This window comes from Eschrichtius robustus, chromosome 1 (genome assembly GCF_028021215.1).
Source record: "Eschrichtius robustus isolate mEscRob2 chromosome 1, mEscRob2.pri, whole genome shotgun sequence".
Taxonomy (NCBI): Eukaryota; Metazoa; Chordata; class Mammalia; order Artiodactyla; family Eschrichtiidae; genus Eschrichtius; species Eschrichtius robustus.
Genome location: NC_090824.1, coordinates 661,054 through 681,046, shown reverse-complemented (window position 1 = coordinate 681,046; position 19,993 = coordinate 661,054). Strand labels below are relative to the sequence as shown.

Below are 19,993 nucleotides of genomic sequence, written 5' to 3'. Positions count from 1 at the left end.
AGAGGCGATTAGCTTAAAAATGAGGCCCTAGGGCAGGTCCTTCTCCACTATGACTGGTGTCCTTAAAAAGAGGAGATCTAGACGCCCAGAGAGACGCTGGGGTGGGGGTGGGGGGCGTGCACAGAGTGGAGGCCACGTGGAGGCCGTGAGGAGCGGCCGTCTGCCAACCAGGGAGAGAGGCCCAAACAGATACTTCTCTTATGACCAGAGGAAACCAGCCCTGCAGGCACCCCGATCCCGGACCGCCAGCCTCCAGACCGTGAGAAACAAATGACTGTTGTCTAAGCCGCCCTGTCTGGTATTCGTTATGGCTGGCCCAGGACACCAACACCCCCCTGGGCCAGCAGGAGTGCACATTAACCCCATAGCTTGGGAGAACGGTTTGACAAAACCCCTGGACAGGTTCTGAGTGTGTGGAGCTGACCCAGTAACCCCACTTGGGCAGAAGGTGCCCGCGCAGCCCTTTGAAGACGGGGCCAGAGCGTGTAGTGTCGGATCACTGGAGCAGCCTGAACGGCCATCACAGGGAGATGGAGAAGCCATATGCTCGTACAGAGAGGAAGTACATGGCGGGCATGGGGAGTGCACACTAGTTACGTGCCCATGGCTCTCGAAAAGAAATGAGAGGTGGGGAGAGAAGGAAGGGCAAGTTGCAGGGTGGTGTTAGCATGTGACTTGAGAAACAGAGCAATGCACGCTTACGCGTACATGCAAATTTAGTGAAAATGGGACATGCCTGGCAGTCCAGAGCACAGCCGATGTCTCTGTGACAGGGAGTCAGAAAGGCAGAGCCACCTGAAGGTGCTGATTCCTGCCTCTTGTACAGCCCAGGGTTAGGGGTCCAGGGCTGGCTGGGCCCTCTGCCGTCCTGAGCGTGTGGCTTCCACTTCTGGATCCAAGGTGCCTGCCTGGGTCCTGCCATTGCATCTAGGGGGAAGGCAGTGAGCAAGGGCTTGCCACCCAGAATATGATCACGTGGCCTCTGCTCGGGTTCTGCCGCCCCGGCTGCTCAGTGGCCATGCCGAGCTGCCCCAGACAGGACTGTGGTCTCTTGCCAGGAGGCAGGTGCCCAGCTAACATGGGGGAGGCCTGTTATCAAGGGAGGACGGGGACACCGGAGTTGGGGGACGGCTGGCAGTATCCTGGGAGGAGACCCCTCCTCCAGATGGTGGTTCCTTTGGAGGGAGGGGGTGGTGAGGAGAGCACACAGTGTGTTTCTGTGGTCATGGGCGCCTTATTTCTCTAAAGAGATCTGCAGCTAGCATGGAGAACATTTGTTAGCGCTTGGTGGTGGGTATGTGGGTTTTGTGGCATCACTCTTTGTAACTTTTCTCTATTTTAGAAGACAGACCAGAATGTTGCCTCTCTGGGTTAGGTGTGGAGCTTGGCTCTTTCCTCTCTCCTGCTCGGAGCAGACACGGTCCGAGGAAAGAGAACACTGGCTGTTGAGCGAGGCCCCCTCCCGTGGAAAGACTGGGTTTTCACCTGCTGATGGGGTGGAGTTTTATAGGGACTGTGTAAGATCCCCTTGGCTTCTTTGTGTGTCACTGCGGAACCTAGTGCCATGCAGGGTGTTTGACGGAGTAATGGTCCCAGCTTAGTGATGAATCACTGTTTGTGGGGGCTTCTCAGTGTACTTGTTTATGGTTTCCTTGAGGGCCAAGCATTCTGCAGTAAATCTCATCCTTGGCTGCCCTCAGGCCTATTTCTCAGAACCAACCTTGGATAAAAAACAAATAGCATTTATTCTGTTGATCCGGCTCAGTCTCTGGGTGCAGGTGATCCTTTCGATTCTTTTACTCTTGTTTGCACAAATAGCATCAGCTTGAACATACCTTAGAACACACACACCCCACAGGAAATCCCAAATGGCTGTAGGTGTCACAGTCACCTGGGAGATGAGCCTCTGAAGTGAGTCCGTCCGGGGTGGAGCCGGGCTCCCTGCAGATCCACGGCCCCTCCTTACGGCCTGGAAGCCACGCCCTTCATGGAGTGGTTTCTTAACTGCCACGTCCTCGTGGGCACCCGGCTCTTCCTGGATGGTCCCCTCTGCGCTGTGGACTCTGAACGCTGGACTCACCCCCTCCCCAGCCAGACACATCGTGAGGGGCGTCAGCTTCTAGAAACAGGGGTTGTGAAAGCCCTGAAAGTAAGAGATCGAGATCCTGAGACCCCCCACCCCCAAATAAGGACTGGGAAGTATTTTTTAATGATTAATTGATTCAGAGCAGGATCCAAATAAGGCCCCCGTTTTGCAGTTGGTTGATATATCCTTTAGGTCTTCTAGGTTCTTCTAACTTTTGAAAAGGTACTTTAAAAACGTACATGCAGGTACTTCCCTGGTGGCGCAGTGGTTGAGAGTCTGCCTGCCAATGCAGGGGACACGGGTTCGAGCCCTGGTCCGGGAAGATCCCACATGCCACGGGGCAGCTAAGCCCGTGTGCCACAACTACTGAGCCTGCGCTCTAGAGCTCGCGAGCCACAACTACTGAGCCCGTGTGCCACAACTACTGAAGCCTGCGCGCCTTGAGCCCGTGCTCCGCAACAAAGAGTAGCCCCCGCTCTCCACAACTAGAGAAGGCCCACGTGCAGCAACAAAGACCCGATGCAACCAAAAATAAATAACAAATAAAATAAATTAATTAAAAAAACAAAACCCATATATGCAGTAAAATTCAACCCTGCCTGCTTTTCTGTCTGCAGCTCTGAGCCCTGTCACCCCTCAGGCAGGGCAGGACACCCAAGACCAAACCTCGGGGCCCCTGCTCCACCCTCCGCCCTGTGCCCTCCACTGCCTCTCCCAGAAGGTACATAGGTGGGCGAAGATGCAGGGCGCGACCTCTGGACTCTGGCTTCTCTCCTGCAGCGTGCGTGTGCGCCCCTGCATGCGTGTGCACATGGCGGGGCTCGGTCCTCCGGTCCCCCAGCAGCACCCCCTGGTGTGGATGGCCTGGTGGCTTTGAGGGATGTCTGGGTTTCCAGTTTGGGGCGAATGTGAACTCAGCTGCTGTGCATGTTCGTGTCCGAGTCTTTGGGTGGATTCCCAGGAGTGGGGCTGGGGGTCCTGGGAGCTGATGCTCAACCTGCAGGGTCACGGCCCTCCCCCCGCCGGCTCGCCAGCACTGGGCCTTTGGATCTTGTTTCCGCCTTTGTAATAGGTGTGTGGTATCTAGCTCTGGCTTTAATTTGCATTTCCCTAATAGCTAATAACGTAGAGCATCTTTCCATGTGCTTATTTATTGTCCATATGTCTTTTTTGGTGAAGAGTCTGTTGAAATCTTTTGCCCGTTTTTATTGGGTTGTTTATTTTCATATTATTGAGATTTGAGAGTTCTTTATATGCTCTGGATAAAATCCTTTGTTGAATATGTGATTTGCAAATATTTTCTCCCACTCTTAGCTTGTCTTCTCATTTTCTTAATAGTGTTTTTCGCAGAGCAGAGTTTTAAATTTTGATGACATCCAATTTATCGGACTTTCTTTTTCTATTCTATTAATCTATACGCCTTTCCTTTGTCAACAGCACTCTGTCTTGATGACTGTTGGTTTATAGCAAGTCTTGATGTCAGTGAGAGGTGCCCAGCTTACTTTGTTCTCCTTTTTCAAAGTCATTATTTTTTTCTATCAAAGTGTAGTTGATTTACAATATTATATTAGTTTCGGCATAGTGACGCAATAGTTTCACAGATTATACTCCCTTTAAAGTGACTGTAAGTAGTGGTTATATTCTCTGTGCTGTACAATACATTCTTGTAGCTTATTTATTTTATACATGGGAGTTTGTACCTCATTCCCCTATACCTATCTCTCCCCTCCCGCCTTCCCTCTCCCCACTGGTAACCACTAGTTCTCTATATTTGAGTCTGTTTCTGTTATATGCATTCATTTATTTTATTTTTTAGATTCCACATATAAATGATAGAGTATTTTGTCTTTCTCTGCCTGACTTATTTCTAGGTCCACCCATGTTGTAAATGGCAGAATTTCATTCTTTTTTATGGCTGAGTAATATTCTATTATATATATATATGTATATATATATATATATATATATATATATGCACATATATATGTACACACACATATACATACATACATACCACGTCTTCTTTATCCTTTCATATCTGGACAGACACCTAGATTGCTTCCATGCCTTGGCAATTGTAAACAGTGCTGCTGTGAACATTGGGGTGCACGTATCTTTTCAAATTAGTATTTTTGTCTCTAACCGATATATGCCCAGGAGTGGAATCGCTGGGTTATTTGGTAACTCTATTTTTAGTTTTTTGGGGAACCTCCATACTGTTTTCCTTAGTGGCTTCACCAACGTACATTCCCACCAACAGTGTACAAGGGTTCCCTTTTCTCCACATCCTCTCCAGCATTTGTTATGTGTAGACTTTTTGATGATGGCCATTATGACGGGTGTGAGATGATACCTCATTGTGGTTTAGATTTGCATTTCCCTGATGATTAGTGATGTTGAACATCTTTTCATGTGTCTTTTGGCCGTCTGTATGTATTCTTTGGAAAAATATCTATTCAGGTCTTCCGCTCATTTTTTAATCAGGTTGGTTGTTTTTTCAATATTTAGTGGTATGAGCTGTTTATATATTTTGGATATTAACCCCTTATTGGTCGTATCATTTGCAAATCGTTTCTCCCATTCCGTAGATTGTCTTTTTGTCTTGTCAGTGGTTTCCTTTGCTGTGCAAAAGCTTTTAAGTTTAATTAGGTACCATTTGTTTATTTTTGCTTTTTTCCTAAATTATTATGATTATTCTAGTTCCTTCGCCTTTCCATATAAATTTAAAAGTCAGCTTACTAATAACTACAAAAAAGTCTTGCTGGGATTTCATTGGAATTGCATTAAATCTGTAGATCTAGTTTGGGGAGAATTAATGTCCATGAGCCTGGCACATCTTCTTTGATTCCTTGTGACAGCAGTGGGGAGTTTCTAGCATGCAGATTGTGCATTTATTTTATGAGATTTAGGTATTTCTTTTTTGTAAATGGAAGGTTTTTTAAACACTGACTTCAGTTGTTCATTACTGGTATATAGAAATGTGGTTGCCTTTCATATGTTGAACTGATGTCGTTCAATCTTGCTAAGCTCATTAGTTCTTGGAGCTCGTTTTCACATTCTCCTACATTCCTTGGGACGTTCTACATAATGATTGTGTTGTCTGCACATAAGAAGAGCTTTATTCTGTCCTTTCCTATCCTGCCTTTTGTTTCCTTCTCTTGCCCTCTTTCCCTGGGCGGGCCTTCAGTGCCCACTGAATTGCAGGGGTGAAAGGCTGCGGCTTTGCCTTGTTCCTGATTTTAGGGGACAGTATTCTCTCTCTCACCATCCAGCGTGATGTTCGCTGGGGACCTTTGGACGTGCTCTTTATCAGGTTGAGGGGATTCCCATCTATTCTTCATTCTCTGAGAGTTTTTAATCATGAATGGATATCGAATTTGTCAGAAGTTTTTCTGAATTGATTGAGATTTTATGGTTTTTCGTATTTACTCTGTTGGTGTGTATCACATTGATTTCAAATGTTGAACCAACCTTGCATTCCTGGAACAAACCCCCTTTGGTTATGGTGTATTATCCGTTGTTCCTTTTATATATGTCTGGATTCAGTTTGCTAATATTTTGTTGAAGATTTTTATATGTGTGTTCAGAAAGGAATACTGGTCTGTAGTTTCCTTTTTTGTACTGTTTTTGTCTGATGTTGGTGCTGGTATCAGGGTGTTTTTGCTAACCTCATAAGATGATTTGAGAAGTATTCTTTCCTCTTCTGTTTTCTGGAAGATATTTTGTAGAATTGGTGTTATTTCTTCTTTTAATATCTGGTTAAACTCACCTGGAGTTTTCTTTTTCAGAAGTGTTTAACTATTAATTCAACTTCTTTAATAGATCAGGCTGTTGTTCGTCCTGGTGAGTTTGGGCAGTTTGTAGCTTTCAGGGATTTGGTACATGTAATCTCAGTTCTCAGATTTGTGTGCATTGAGTTATCTGTAGTATCCCTGATCATGCTGTTCCATGTCTGTGAGCTCTGTAGTGATGTTCCTTCTTTGATTCCTGATGTGGGTCATTTTTGCCTTCTCTCTCTTTTTTTTCCTTTGTGTGGCTGGAGTTTTTGTCAATTGTATTACTCTTCCCAAAGAACCAGATTTTGGTTTTATTTTTTCTAATTGTTTCTTTGTCTTCAATTTCATTGTTCTGCTTGTATCCTCATTTCCTGCCTTCTCACTTTGGGTTTAATTTGCTCTTTTCCTGGTGTCTTAAGGTAAAGCCTAGATTGTATAGTTGAGAATGTCTTTCTTTTCTAATATAAGCATTTAATGCTGTGAATTCTCCTCTCAGTACTGCTTTAGCTGCATTCCACAATTTTTGACATGTTGTTTTTCACTTTCATTCCACACAAAATATGTCTAATGTCCTTCCGGGTTTCCTCTTTGTCCTGTTGGTGATTTAGCAGTGTGCGGTTGAATTTCCCAAGTAGCTGGTGTTTTCCAGCTGTCCTTCTATTGCTGATTTCTAGCTAACTCCGTTTTCATCAGAGAACATACTTTATGTGATTCGGTTCTTTTAGTGTGTGCGTGTGAAGCATTGTTTTATGGCCCAGGATGTGGTCTGTCCTGGTGAACGTTAACTGCTTTCATCCGTCTCCTTCTCTAGCTTTTTCCCTGGCCCTGCAGAATCAGAGCAGCCCCCGTGGTAGAGGGGCTGAGCTGTGAGAGTGGCCCCGCCATGAGAGGGGTCCTGCTGGGCTCCCCTGCTTCACTGCTGTGTGTCAGGGACTATCAGGGACGTACTGTGTCTCTCTCTAACCTGCAGTGGTCAAATAAGGGGCATCCCCTGCCTGGGGAAGCCCTGATGTCTGTCTCCTGGCCCCTCTGGGCTCAGTGGAGGGCAGGTGACAGTCTCCAGGGTGACAGGCTGAGGTGAAGCCCAGCTGGGGTGGGTGGGGCCTGTGGGATGGGTGGGGCCATGTGGGTGGGCAGGACCCTGGAGAGGAGGGGGAGCGGGGCCTCGAGTGGACCCTGAGGGCAGGGTCCCTGGGAGGCCTGTGCTCTGGCAGCTGGGAGTGGGATTCCCAAGCGCTGGTACCCTGGTCCCTGGGGGCTTCTGGGGTTTGTGGTCTCAGGTTTCCTGTCTGCCCGCCCGTGGACCCACCCAGGCCACCTTCACCAGAGGGAGACCCTCTGCGGAGGGGCACTTGGTCCAACAGCCTGGGGGTGCTGATGGGTGCCCCCTACGTGCAGGGACCCCGAGGGTGGCTCCCAGTCTGGCCGGGCGTGGGCAAGGGCTCCTGGGAGACGTGAGGGCCAGTCTCCATGAGTGACCGAGGTGCTGGGGTCAGAGAGCCCGCGGTCCAGCTGAGGCTGGGGCTGCTGCGGTTTGGGGCCTTCCTGGAACATGAGAAGGCGTCGGAGTGCACGGTCACTGCTGAGCCCGTCTGTGCCCTTTGCAGGTTGTGCAGCCTGACCTTGAAGAAGCTGGTGGTCTTCAAGGAGCTGGAGAAGGAGCTCATCTCGGTGGTGATTGCTGTCAAGATGCAGGTGAGAGTCTGCCTGTGTCACTGACCTGGGGCCATGAGGGTGCCTGTGTTGCCCAGGAGACGAGAGGGGCACAGCCGCACCAGCAGCTGGACCCTTGCCTGTGCAGGAGGCCCCGCCCTCCCGGGCACAGCAAAGCGCAGGCCACCAGGGTCCCCGGATGGGGGGGAAAGCAAGCGTGCTGAGCTCACCTGCAGACGGGCCCCATGCAGAAGCTCGGACAGACCCTCCCTGCTCCCCACTCGCCCCCCGGCACTGCATACCCCTTGCCCGCCAGCCCTCCACCCGGGCCCAGCCTGGCTGTGCTCAGCTCTCGCTCCCAGGCCATAATACTCCGTGTTCCTTGGGCCTCACAGGTCCTTCTTTCTGCCTTTGAACAAGTGTTGGTGTTTCAGGGGGACCCAGCTGCCCCAGCGCTCAGCGCCCCCTTCCCCAGCAGCCCTGGAGGAGGGCCCCGTTAGCCGTGCGAGCTGCCTTGGCCTTTTGGTGGCCCCGGAGGTGGGACGTGGGTCTCGGGCCTGGGCTCTACCTCGCGCAGCCCTTTGCAGCCGTCCCCCGCGGCTGTGGCCGTGTGTCGGGCCCACCTCGGCAGGGCCCTCCCTCCCCCAGCACTGCTCACGCGTGGCTTTGTGTGGCAGCTCCTGGAAGTGGGGACGTCCTGGGTTCGGCCCCTTGGCTGGGGCCCAGTGGGTACGGAGGCCTGTCCTGTTAGGACCCCCAGACCGTCGGCACCACGCAGGGCGGAGGCCCCGCTTCTCCCCCAGCCGCAGGCTGCTGGAGCCCAGGCTCGCGGCTGGCGTGGGTGCTCGGGACCTGGCCTGCGGCTCCTGATGAGGCTCACCAGTGCTTCCTGGCTGGACCTCCAGGAGCAGCTCGTGGGCCTCGGCGCCAGGCCTTCCTCCAAACTGGGAGCTCAGGTTGGAGCCCGGCAGGCGTGAGGCCCGCCCTTCCCGGTCATTTGCCGTCACCAGAAAAGCAGTACGTTGTTGAACAAAGACCCGAAGAAACGCTTTTCCCCACCGAAGGTGCTGCTGCTCTCAGCGTGAAGCAGGCCGTGCCCGGCCGCACGCCTGGGACGTGGGAAGGTGCCCACACGAGAACCAGCCCCGCCGGCCTGCGGGCAGCAGCGGCTGTGCTCTGGGCCTCGTGGCTCGGGAGGGGTCGATTGCGCTCCGGGTCCTCAGAACAAGGTGGTTTACCCATCCCTGGCCTCTGAAACCGGCACTGTTGACCTCTGACACGACGGGACCCCCTGCACTCTGGCCCCGTTCCTCCCGCTGCCCGTCTCTGTGGTCCTGCCCTGGACCCCGTCATTATCGAGCACTCAGCCTCTGATCAGGGTCCCAGGCCCCTTGGAGCCACCCCGTTCCTCCAGCTCACCCGCCTGGCCCCCGCCACCCCCAGCTGGCAGGCACAGCTCCTTGCCTGCTTCTCTTGGTGCATCCTCTCCTGCCTGGGTCACCTGCCTTTCACACCTGCTCCTGGCTCCTCAGCTGCCCCCTGCCCCCAGGCCCCTGTGTCCTGACTCCCAGAGGAAGCAGACGAGCTGGCCTCCCTCGCTGACCCGAGCCTCCATGCGTGTGTCCACTGCTGCCCCCTCGCCCCGTCTGCGCATGGATCCCCCTTCCCCGGGCACGGGCCCATCGGTTCAGGTCCTGACCTGAGTGGGGTCAGATGTGCAGGAAACTGGGGGGAAACGGCTGTGAGGGACAAAGGGGAATGGGCCAGGGGGTGGGGAGAGCGCCAGACCCCACACGGGGTGCCTGCCCCTGGGAGAGCTAGGGGTGGGGGAGGAGTGGCAGGAGGGGCCCCCTCGGCACACTGCATGCTGGGAGCAGCTGCAGGCAGCGCGGCCTCGGCGCCACCGCCTCGTGCATCCAGAGGGCAGTGTCTCCAGCAAGACTTCTTCTCAGCCGCTCGGCCACCCCACACTGGTGCCCAGGCCCCCTCCCCGTCACTCCCGCCAGCTCACACGTCTGTGCTGCTCACGTCTTTGTCCTGGACCCACACCCCACTCCCACCCATTTCTCTGCACCCCCTCATCTTGGTGAGACGCCTTGGGAGCTCCCGAGGCCACCCCTGGCCTTGTCAGCCGCGTGGTAACCTCTGCTCTCCTGCCTGGCTCTGCGAATCTGGCTCCTCATGGTGCCCCCTGGACGTGGGCTCACGGGGTTTGTCCTGCTGTGTCTGGCTTCCTGCTCTTAGTGTAACATCTCCAAGGCTCGTCCATGTTGGGAGAGCTATTTTTAAAACAATACTATCATGAACATCTTTAATCCATTTGGAACTTATTTTGGTACAAGGTTTGAGGTTGGAAACTGGGGGGGGGGTTTTTGTTTGTTTTTTAATTGTTTTTTTAATTAATTTATTTATTTATTTTTGGCCATGTTGGGTCTTTGTTGCTGCGCGCGGGCTTTCTCTAGTTGCGGTGAGTGGGGGCTACTCTTCGTTACGGTGCGCGGGCTTCTCATTGCGGTGGCTTCTCTTGTTGCGGAGCACGGGCTCTAGGCACGCAGGCTTCAGCAGTTGTGGTGCGTGGGCTCAGTAGTTGTGGCTTGCGGGCTCTAGAGCACAGGCTCAGTAGTTGTGGCACACGGGCTTATTTGCTCCGAGGCATGCGGGATCCTCCCGGACCAGGGCTCGAACCCGTGTCCCCTGCATCGACAGGCGGATTCTTAACCACTGCGCCACCAGGAAACCCCCGGGACCTGTGTGTTTTATACAGATGATTCACCACCCGTGTATCTCAGCCATTTAGTGATTAGCTTTTCTTGCCGACCTGAAGGCTCCTTATTACACACTAGGTTTGTTTTTACACGAGTCTGTGTGTTTTCTGAATCTGGTTCTAGGCTTGTACTGCTCTCTCTGTCCTCGTGACGGTGCCGCTGGGCTTCAGTTATTCGGCTCTCAGCGGGGAGGGGGCCGTCACCGCTCCCCGTCCTGCTTTCCTGGGAGCGTGTGGCTTCTTGCACACCTGCCTGTGCACCTGCATCTCTGTCCTGCAGCTGCGTGAAATTTGGCAGCGACTGTTCTCCATCTCCTCTCTCATGGCTTAGCACAGACTTCTAGAGGAGGACTTGGGGGTCAGAGGATATGGGCTCTTTTAAGGCTCTGGATAAATCTCCCCACGGGGCCTTTGGGAGTCACACGCGCTCAGGCCTCACCCCCGCCATCTGCGGGTCTTTGCCTGACAGTCTGAAGAGACCTGACAAGCTGACACCTTCGCTGTTTCATTTTAAGATGCCTTCTTCTGAACTAGGTGTCTTGTTCTGTCCCAGGGCTCCAAGCGGATCCTGCGGTCCCACGAGATCGTGCTGCCCCCCAGTGGACAAGTGGAGACTGACCTGGCGCTGACGTTCTCCCTGCAGGTGGGCCTCCAGGGGGACCCCCCACCCTCACCCTTCCCGCAGCCCCTGTGGCCACAGAGGTCCCCTCTCCCACAGGGCTCACTCTCCAAGGTTAGAAATGTGCTTGCTTATTAGGTCGAGTCTCTCGTCGCATTCCCATGAGGAAGAGAACGTAGTGAGGCCAAAACTCAGATGATCGGTTTAGGTCGCCTCATTCCTGTGTTTAGAAAAGATGGGGGAGCGGGGGCTGAGGGAAGCCACTCAAAAAAACAACATTGTTTAAAAAAAGAAAAGGAAAGATGGGGAGGAACCTATGGAAACTCAGTGTTGCAAGTTCAAACCCCTCGGGAGTATTATTTTGGGGTGTGCTGGGGGTGAACGTGGGCTGTTTAGACCGGGACCCCCCCCACCGTGTGAAACAGAGGGCCCCCCGATGGGGAATGGGGGGTGGGGGGTGTGAGTAGGTCAGCCCTCCCCCGCCCCCCAGGCTCCTCATCCCTCCGCTTCTCTTTGCATAATTAAGATCTGCATTATTTAAATTCAGTGGATGTAGTTCTGGCTGAATACACTTGCTGTATTTAGTATCAGTGCTTTTCCGATACATTAAGCTTCTCCATTCTCCCTGTAAGTGTAGAAGACGGGGCCGTGCTTTAGCGAGTCTGTGAGAAGCCTGGCAGTCCGCCTCTGCCCTCCGCCAAGACCACCTCACCCGGCCGTGCCTGGCTCTGCCGGAGCCCAGACCCACAGCAGCTTTTGGGTTTTTTTATTATTTTTATTTTTTGGCCATGCCCCGAGGCATGTGGGATCTTAGTTCCCCGGCCAAACCCACACCCCCTGCAGTGGAAGGCGGGGGTCTTAACCACTGGACCACTAGAGAATTCCCCGGGAGTCAGGTTTACTGAGTATAATTTCCAAAATGTACAGTTCACTGTTTTTAAGTTTACGGCTTCGTGGTGCACAGGTATGTAACCACCACCGCAGTCAAGGTGGAGGGCAGCCCCATCGTGCCCCAGCTTTTTTTTTTTTAAATTATTTATTTATTTATTTATTTATGGCTGTGTTTGGTCTTCGTTTCTGTGCGAGGGCTTTCTCTGGTTGTGGCAGGCGGGGGCCGCTCTTCATCGCGGTGCGCGGGCCTCTCACTATCGCGGCCTCTCTTGTTGCGGAGCACAGGCTCCAGACGCGGAGGCTCAGTAGCTGTGGCTCACGGGCCTAGTCGCTCCGCGGCATGTGGGATCTTCCCAGACCAGGGCTCGAATCCGTGTCCCCTGCATTGGCAGGCAGATTCTCAACCAGTGCGCCACCAGGGAAGCCCCGTGCCCCAGCTTTTAAAGGAGGTTTTTATTTGTGAACCTTGAGGAAACGTGCACGTCTGCTGTGTGCACACGAGCTCTGCAGCGTGTAAAAGCCCTGCAGTCCCACGAGCAGGCGAGGCGGCCTGGACCAGGAGTGCTGGGTGGGCACGGCCCCCTGGACCGCCAGGCGGAAGCACCGCTGAGCAGTTACCGCGTGTCCACAGATGCGCGGGCCCCTCCCGAGGGCCTGGCCATGTGGCACACATCTGCCGCCAGGGGCTGTTCCTGGTGACCGAGGCCCTTGATGACCAGCAGGGAGGGAGCCCTGGGGCTTGGGTGCGTGAGACCTCGTGGGTGTCGGTGGGCGTGGCTGCCTTCATCGCTGTGACACCCCGTCCTTCTCCCACAGTACCCCCACTTCTTGAAAAGAGAAGGCAACAAGCTTCAGATCATGTTGCAGCGAAGAAAGCGGTACAAGAACCGGACGATCCTGGGCTACAAAACGCTGGCAGCTGGCTCCATCAACATGGCCGAAGTGAGGGAGGCTGGGTGGCGGCCAGACCTCCCTCCTGTGCCCCCCCGGGGGGGCATCCCTCCAGGCGCCCTTGCCCCACGCTGTCCTCCTGGACGTCCCGCTCGGCAGGACGGGGGCTCCCTGGGGTGGGTGGACACGTGCTCGTGTGGGTCAGAGGGGCCGCCGGCTCACCTTTTTAACTTGGCTTTTTCACTGATGGTGATAGGCGATGTTACTTTTCTCAAAGTTCTTATCTTCTTACTTGACTAAGGAGTTGGCCCCCCTAACCAAGCCCCCCCAAATTAAAAAAGAATCTGGTCCATAAAACCCCAGCATCTAGATGTGATCAAATGACCCAAAAGGCAGCTTCTAAAATGCAGAGGCACGCATTCGCTGGGTTGTCATGACGAGACCCCATCAAGGTGAATGGCTTGGGTGTCTGGGACCAGCGCGGGGCTCAGGCCGGCGCCGGGCAGGGGGACGCGGGGGGGCTCTGCCGCTCCCCCCAGTTTATTTGATTCTCTCATGATCGGAACGGCCGCAAGGCCTCATCATCCTAGTGGGCCAAACCTGGCGCATGTCAGCTCCGCGGCACCAGAGCCCTGGCTTGCACTGGGGGCCCGGTCCTCCTTGGTCCCCCAGGGACACGGGTTCCTGGGGTTGAGTCCGGAGGGTCGGTGGCTGTGTCTGGACTGGCCCCTGCGTGGCTTCACACGCTGCTCGCTGCCGCCGACCCTCCTCCGTGATGGCCTCCAGCCCTCAGGGGCTGGGCCTGGCTGACCTCCCAGCCTGGCCCCGTGTGCTCCCTCCCAGCCCGTCCACCCTGCTCCCGTGTCTCCTCTCGTGGCCCGTCCACCGGCCCCCTGTCCTCGTGTCCTCTTGCACCGCCCCCGGCCACCGTGCTTGCCCTGCTGAGTGCATCCCCTGTTGTCACCACCACAGGAAAGCCCACCCGACCCCCAGCGCGTGCCCCCCGCGGGGTGAGGCTGGTGACGTGTGCCCCGCCCACAGGTGATGCAGCACCCCTCCGAGGGCGGCCAGGTGCTGAGCCTTTGCAGCAACATCAAGGAGGCCGCCGTCAAGGTGGCCGAGATCTGGATCTTCTCCCTGTCCAGCCAGCCCATCGACCACGAGGACAGCAGCATGCAGGCCGGCCCCAAGGCCAAGTCCACCGGTGAGTGCAGCTGCTGGCAGCGTTTCCGTCACGGATGCCGCCTCCTGGCCACTGGCCCGTGGGTTTGAGAGGCTGGGGAGGGGATGTGAGGGTCTGCAGCTATTCTCTGGGCTGTGGGCGTGTCAGCCCTGCCTTCACACTGGGACACGGTCAGGAAGCAGGTCACGGGGTCGACCGTGGTGCCTTCCAGGGTCTGGCACGGTCGTGGTGTGGGCTGTCACCTCCGTCGCAGTTGGGGTCACGTCTCCCCTGAGGTGAGGGTGGGCCACCGTGGGGACCTAGTCGAGCAGGAGATCCAGTCTGAACCCCGTGACGGGCAGAAGGGCTGGGGGCCACGGTGGGGGGTGGAGGCACGTGGGGGCTACAAAGCGCGGCCCCTCCCCCCTCGACTGTCCGCCTGCCGCGTGCGGGGCTGTGTCCCGTGGCTCCGCTGCGCGCCGGGGGCGGGGGGCTGTCACTGGGGCGCCGGCTGGAACGTCGCGGTGCCCCCCCCCCGTCTGCTCCCCCCACAGATAACTACTCCGAGGAGGAGGACGAGAGCTTCTCCTCCGAGCAGGAGGCCAGTGACGACGCCGCGCAGGGGCAGGTAACGCGGGGCCCCCGGCTCCTGCCAAGACCCCCAGCAGCTGCGCAGCCCCCCGTGGATGGGCCCAGGCCCCTCCAGAGCCACTGTTGCCAGGGTAGCAGGGGGCACAGGGGGCTGGGAGCCTGGTCCCCGTCCCCGGGCTGGAGGGTGTCAGCAGACGCTCTGGGACGCCCAGGGGACCAGTCCCCTCCCCAGGCCGCCCGGGGAGGCCCCCCGTCCACGTGGGTAGGCCCCGGGCCAGGCGCAGAGCAGGCAGGGGCGGGGTCCCACGGGTACTGAGGGCAGCCTGGCCCCAGGTGCCACGTGTCTCTGCAGGACTTGGACGAGGATGACTTCGACGTGGGGAAGCCCAAGAAGCAACGGCGATCGATAGTAAGAACGACGTCCATGACCAGGGTCGGTGGAAACTGGTTTTACTAACACTGGGGAAGGGCAGGGGGTGGGGGCCGGGTGGAGCCCTCGGGAGGGGCGGGTCAGGACGTGAGGCGGCCTGCCCTGGGATCGCATGGGCACACGGGCTGTCCCCTGAGCCCAGCCCTGTGGCTTCTTCAGAGGCCCAGTCTCTTCCCCAAATACAGCGTGAAGGTGGGGAGACCCCATGCCACGGCCTTGCCCTGGGAGGGGGGCTGTGGCCTACAGCCCAGAGGACAGCGGGCAAGGCCACTCTCCGAGCAGAGCCGAGGGCCGGCCCCCTGCCGCTTGGCCCAGACACGCCCAGTGTGAGGCCAGCCCCCCCCACCATCTCTGCCCATCATGGAACGTCCACCGCTGGTGCCAGAGCCCCTGGGCGAGCGCACAGTGCCAAGCTACTCTGCCCTGCGGCCCCAGGCCAGGCCGGCTCGAAGGGAGACCCGGGAGGCCCCGGTGCTGATGGCCCAGCCCAGCCCCAGAGACCACTTCCCCCCCGGCCATGCTGGGAGACCGTGGGCTGGTCCCCGTATACCGGGTGTGGAGGCCCGCACGCTGCTGTGACAGTACCTGTTTGAGCCTCAGGTCCAGGACCCGATGCCCAACTTCTGTGGAGGGGGCGTGGGCCTCCTTTTGGGTGGCCTCGGTCGGAGGCCAGTGGCCAGGGCAGCACCAGGAGCAGATGGGCTCAGGCTCCGGCGCGCCCTGACCGCGCCCTAGGTCCCGAGGAGGGAGGGCGGGGGCCTCACTGGCACAGAGGCTTCTGGAACAACCATGGACACACCCTCCCTGCGGCTCCCCGTCGCCGGCTCTGAGGCTGGCAGCTCCTCTCTGGGTCCATTTCTAAGTCTGTCCACAGCTGTGGTTTCAGATGCTTGTGAAAACGCTTACTGTTGTTAAAGTGCCAGCAGCCGTGTCCAAGTTCACAGGTGTTGCCGCGTGTCTGAGCTGCGCCCCCCGCCTGCTGAGGCCGCCCTCGCGGTGCAGCCCTGTGCCGGCCCCACTGTGTCCTCCGGGAAGCGGCTCCAAGGGTTCTGATGCCGTCCTGCTTGTCTTGCAGCAACAGAACTTCAAGCAGAAAGTCGTGGCCCTGCTGCGGAGATTTAAAGTTTCCGATGAGGTGCGTGAGCAGCCCCTCCCCCCGTGGCAGCCCCGCGTCCCGGTGCGGGGAGGGCTCTGCAGGCCAGTTCCGGCCAGGCCCCGCCCTGCTGCTCCCTCTCCCCGTGGCCCTCTGCACGCCACTGTCTTCTCCGGGAGCGAGGGTGATGGTGGCGCCTGCCCCCGGGGACACTTGAGGGGCAGGCAGAGGCCCCAGGCGATGCCTGCTGCGTTTCTTGACAGCTTGCTGAACAGACCTGGAGGAGAGCGGTACATTGTCTTTGCGGGGTGTGACCATGGGTTTTTGTGTTTTGTGTTTTTTTATAAATCAACTTTATTTTTTAGGGCAGTTTTAGGTTCACAGCAAAACTGAGTACAGAGTTTCCACGTGCCCTGTCACCCCACACACTGCCTCCCCATGATCAACATACTATGTGTTTTAAAATTTCTTCTTTTAGCTTTTTTCTAGTCTCCAAACGATGACTTTGCGTAACTGTGGTAACCAGAAAAAAAAAAATCTTTTTTTTTTTTTTTTTTTTAATGTGATCAGAGGAAAATTAGTCCCCAGGTTCTGGACCCACCCAGGAGAGGTGGCATTTAAGTATCGAAGCCCCAAGACGTCGTCATCACACGTGTCACGATGGCCTGTAAAGCGAGCTGTGTGCTTCCCGGAAGCCGCGGCTATGCGTCCACGCGCGGTGGTGGGGCATCCTCTTGCAGCAGCTCTTAGCAGGTGCAGCTGCTCGAAACGGGCCCGGCTCAGCCACGGTCCTTCCCACACTGACCCACAGCGTCAACATGATTCCTGTCAAATCGCCAGCTGCCTTTTTGCAGAAACCAACAGCTAGTCCTGAAACTTACGTGGAAATGCAAGGGACCCAGAATCAACAAAATAATCGTGAAAAAGCACAAAGTTGGAGGACTCACCTGTCCATTTTCAAAACTTACCAAAAGCTACTGTCATCAGACTATGATGGGTCAATGAAGTAAGGTTAAGAGTCCAGAAATAAATCCTTCTATTTATGATCAGTTGATTTTCGACAAGACGCTAAGACCATTCAGTGGGGAGAAAAATAGCCTTTTCAGCGAATAGTGCTGGAACAATTGGATATCTGCGTGCAAAAGAATGAAGTTGGACCCTTACCTCATGCCACAGCGTACAAAAATTAACTCAAAATGGGTCAAAGATCTAAATGTATGAGCTAAAACTATAGACCTCTTAGAAGAAAACATAGGTGTATTTGTGATCTTGGGTCAGGCAATGGTTTTTTAGATAATGACACCAAAAGCATGGCAAACGAAGAAAAAATAGGTAAGTTGGACTACATCAAAATTTAAACCTGCTGTGCTTACAACAATACCATCAAGAAAATGAAACAACAGCCCACAAAATGGGAAAAAATTTTTTGCAAATCATATATCTGGGGCTTCCCTGGTGGTGCAGTGGTTCAGAATCCCCCTGCCAATGCAGGGGACATGGGTTCGAGCCCTGGTCTGGGAAGATCCCACATGCCGTGGAGCAACTAAGCCTGTGCGCCACAACTACTGAGCCTGCGCTCTAGAGCCCTCGAACCACAACTACTGAGCCCACGTGCCACAACTACTGAAGCCCACGCGCCTAGAGCCTGTGCTCCGCAACAAGAGAAGCCACCACAATGAGAAACCCATGCACCACAACGAAGAGTAGCCCCCGCTCGCCGCAACTAGAGAAAGCCCGCGCACAGCAACGAAGACCCAACGCAGCCAAAAATAGATAAATAAAATAAAATTTTAAAAAATCATATATCTGATAAGAGACTTGTATCCAGAGTACATAAAGAACACTTACATCTCAAAAACAGAACAATGCAGTTAAAAAATTAATTGTCCACTTTAAAAATTGGGCAAAGGATCTGACTGGATAGTCCTCCAAAGAAGAAATACAGACAGCCAGTCAGCCCGTGAAGAGGTGCTTGGCGTCTCTCGTCTTTGGGGAACAAGATCAGAACCACAGACTCCTCTTCATACCCACCAGGGCGGCCGTCACCAGGAACACGGAAGATAAGTGTCGACAAGGGTGTGTAACAGTGGGAACGTGACACGTGCTGGAGGGAACGGAAGCGGTGCAGCCACTTTGGAGAACAGGCCAGCGGTGCCTCGGAAGGCCCGCCAGGCACCCAGCAGTCCCACTGCTGCGTCTTTCCCTACGAGAGATGGAAACAAGTCCACACACAGACTGATAAGCGTCACAGGAGCTTCACCTGTGGTGCAGACGCCGGGACCATCGCCCTGTCCTCCACCGGCCGTTGGTCAGACATGCTGTGACCCCCCGTGGGTGGCCCACTACCAAGAAGGAGCAGGCTGTGGGCACACACACTTACACACACACACACACACACACACACGTCACGCTGAGTGAGGGGAGGCTGCACGCGGAGCAGTTCCATTCACGTGCCGTCCCGGGAAAGGCCCAGCGCACGGGGGCTGGGTGGGGGGACCGCCGGGGGCAGGGGGCGCCTGGGGAGGGAAGCCTTTTACATCCTGATCACGGTGGTGCCACACCACAGCACACGCCGTCACAGCGCCGCTTGGTGCTCTAAAGGGTGCGTTGGGGTGTTAAAGCTTCCGAGGCTGGGGAGAAGAGCCCTGCCCAGCGCCCGGGTGACCGGAGGTCCCCAGGGACTGGCTGGTGGCGCAGGCTGGAGGAAGGGTGCTGGGCGGCCTGCGCCCTCCTCCCGTCTGTCCCGCAGACGCCCCTTCCCACCGGGCCGGCCTCACACTTCTGATCGCACGTAGGTCCTGGACTCGGAGCAGGACCCTGCAGAGCACGTCCCCGAGGTGGAGGAGGACCTGGACCTTCTGTACGACACGCTGGACATGGAGAACCCCAGCGACAGCGGCCCCGACATGGAGGACGACGACAGCGTCCTCAGCACCCCCAAGCCAAAGCTCAGGTGGGCACAGCCGCTGGCTGGCGTAGGCCACCATGCCGGGGCACAGTGGACACGGCCGTCTGCTTTCAAAGCCGGAGGCTGGGAGGAAGTCCATCTTGGGGGTTGTCGGGGCCAGAGGGAAAGGTGGTTTGTGGGAAAGCAGGCCCTCGGGGGTGCAGGCTCTGGGGAGGGGAGGGCAGGAGCCGCGTACCCCAACGGTGCCCCAGGTCTGCGGTGCTTCCAGAGGTGAGAAGTGGCAAAGTGACAGGGTCCAGTTTGCAGCTGGGAAAGGTCTCTCTGGGATCTGCTGGGAGCAGCTCGGGTCCTCCCTGCAGGAGGCCGTGGTGTTGGGGCAGGAGGGGGGCGGGCTGGGAAGTTGCGTGGAAGGCAGGGGCCCTGGGCGTGGGGCGGGTGGGATGTGGGCTGGGGAGGGGGTGCTGGCTGGGCATCACAGGAGGGGACCGGCGAGCGCGGGGCCACAGGGCTCTGCGTCCGATGGGGAGGTGAGGGGCGTGCTGGGGCCGCCCCCCAGGGGCACGGGTGTGGCGTGGCTGGTGCTGGAAGGGAGCCTGGGGGACAGGTGATGCGGGCGCTGACGGCCGGCCCGGTGGGGAGAGCGCACGGGTCTGAGTCCGCGTCAGGAGCCGGTGGGGGTGGAGGGGGTCCAAGTCAGAGGTGGGAAGGTCTGTGGACCGGTTGGTGTTTAAACTTAAAACAAGCATAAGTCAGACACAGGGAAGCACACACGAGAAAGGGGTGGCCACGTTGTCACCCGCCCTCCGGCTCCCGCCGCAGCCTCGCAGACCCGCCTCCCGGTGCAGGGTCCCCAGCTGCTGACCAGCGCCCTTTGACCCAAGCGCCCAGGTTTCCTCCTCTGGGAGGCTGGAGACTGTGGGCCCAAGTCAGGGTGTCAGCCACGGGCCTCCTGGGGGCTCAGCCAGGCGGCTGCAGGACGGGGCTCCTGCCTCCCTTCTACCTGCTGCCCCCGCCACCTTTAAGGCCAACACGGTGGTCATGTCCCTCAGTATTAGCCCCCTGACCCCTCTCTGCCTTCAGCTGGAGAAGATCTCTGCTTTTATCAGCCGCTGTGGTTACCTCGGCCGCC

At 56.2% G+C, this 19,993-nt stretch overlaps 1 protein-coding gene across 2 annotated transcripts in view; it reads left to right on the top strand.

Annotated features, from left to right (window-relative positions):
• PACS2 (phosphofurin acidic cluster sorting protein 2) overlaps positions 1-19,993 on the top strand; it is a 64,061-nt gene that overhangs the window by 25,905 nt on the left and 18,163 nt on the right. Inside the window, exons 2-9 of one of the 2 annotated variants that reach the window (XM_068539365.1) lie at positions 7,470-7,557; positions 10,833-10,922; positions 12,606-12,731; positions 13,722-13,884; positions 14,397-14,470; positions 14,786-14,842; positions 15,939-15,998; positions 18,752-18,909. In XM_068539365.1, coding sequence (XP_068395466.1) covers positions 7,470-7,557; positions 10,833-10,922; positions 12,606-12,731; positions 13,722-13,884; positions 14,397-14,470; positions 14,786-14,842; positions 15,939-15,998; positions 18,752-18,909 — 816 coding nt within the window. Of the gene's footprint in view, positions 1-7,469; positions 7,558-10,832; positions 10,923-12,605; positions 12,732-13,721; positions 13,885-14,396; positions 14,471-14,785; positions 14,867-15,938; positions 15,999-18,751; positions 18,910-19,993 lie in introns of both variants that reach the window. The other variant, XM_068539356.1, reaches the window with a different exon arrangement.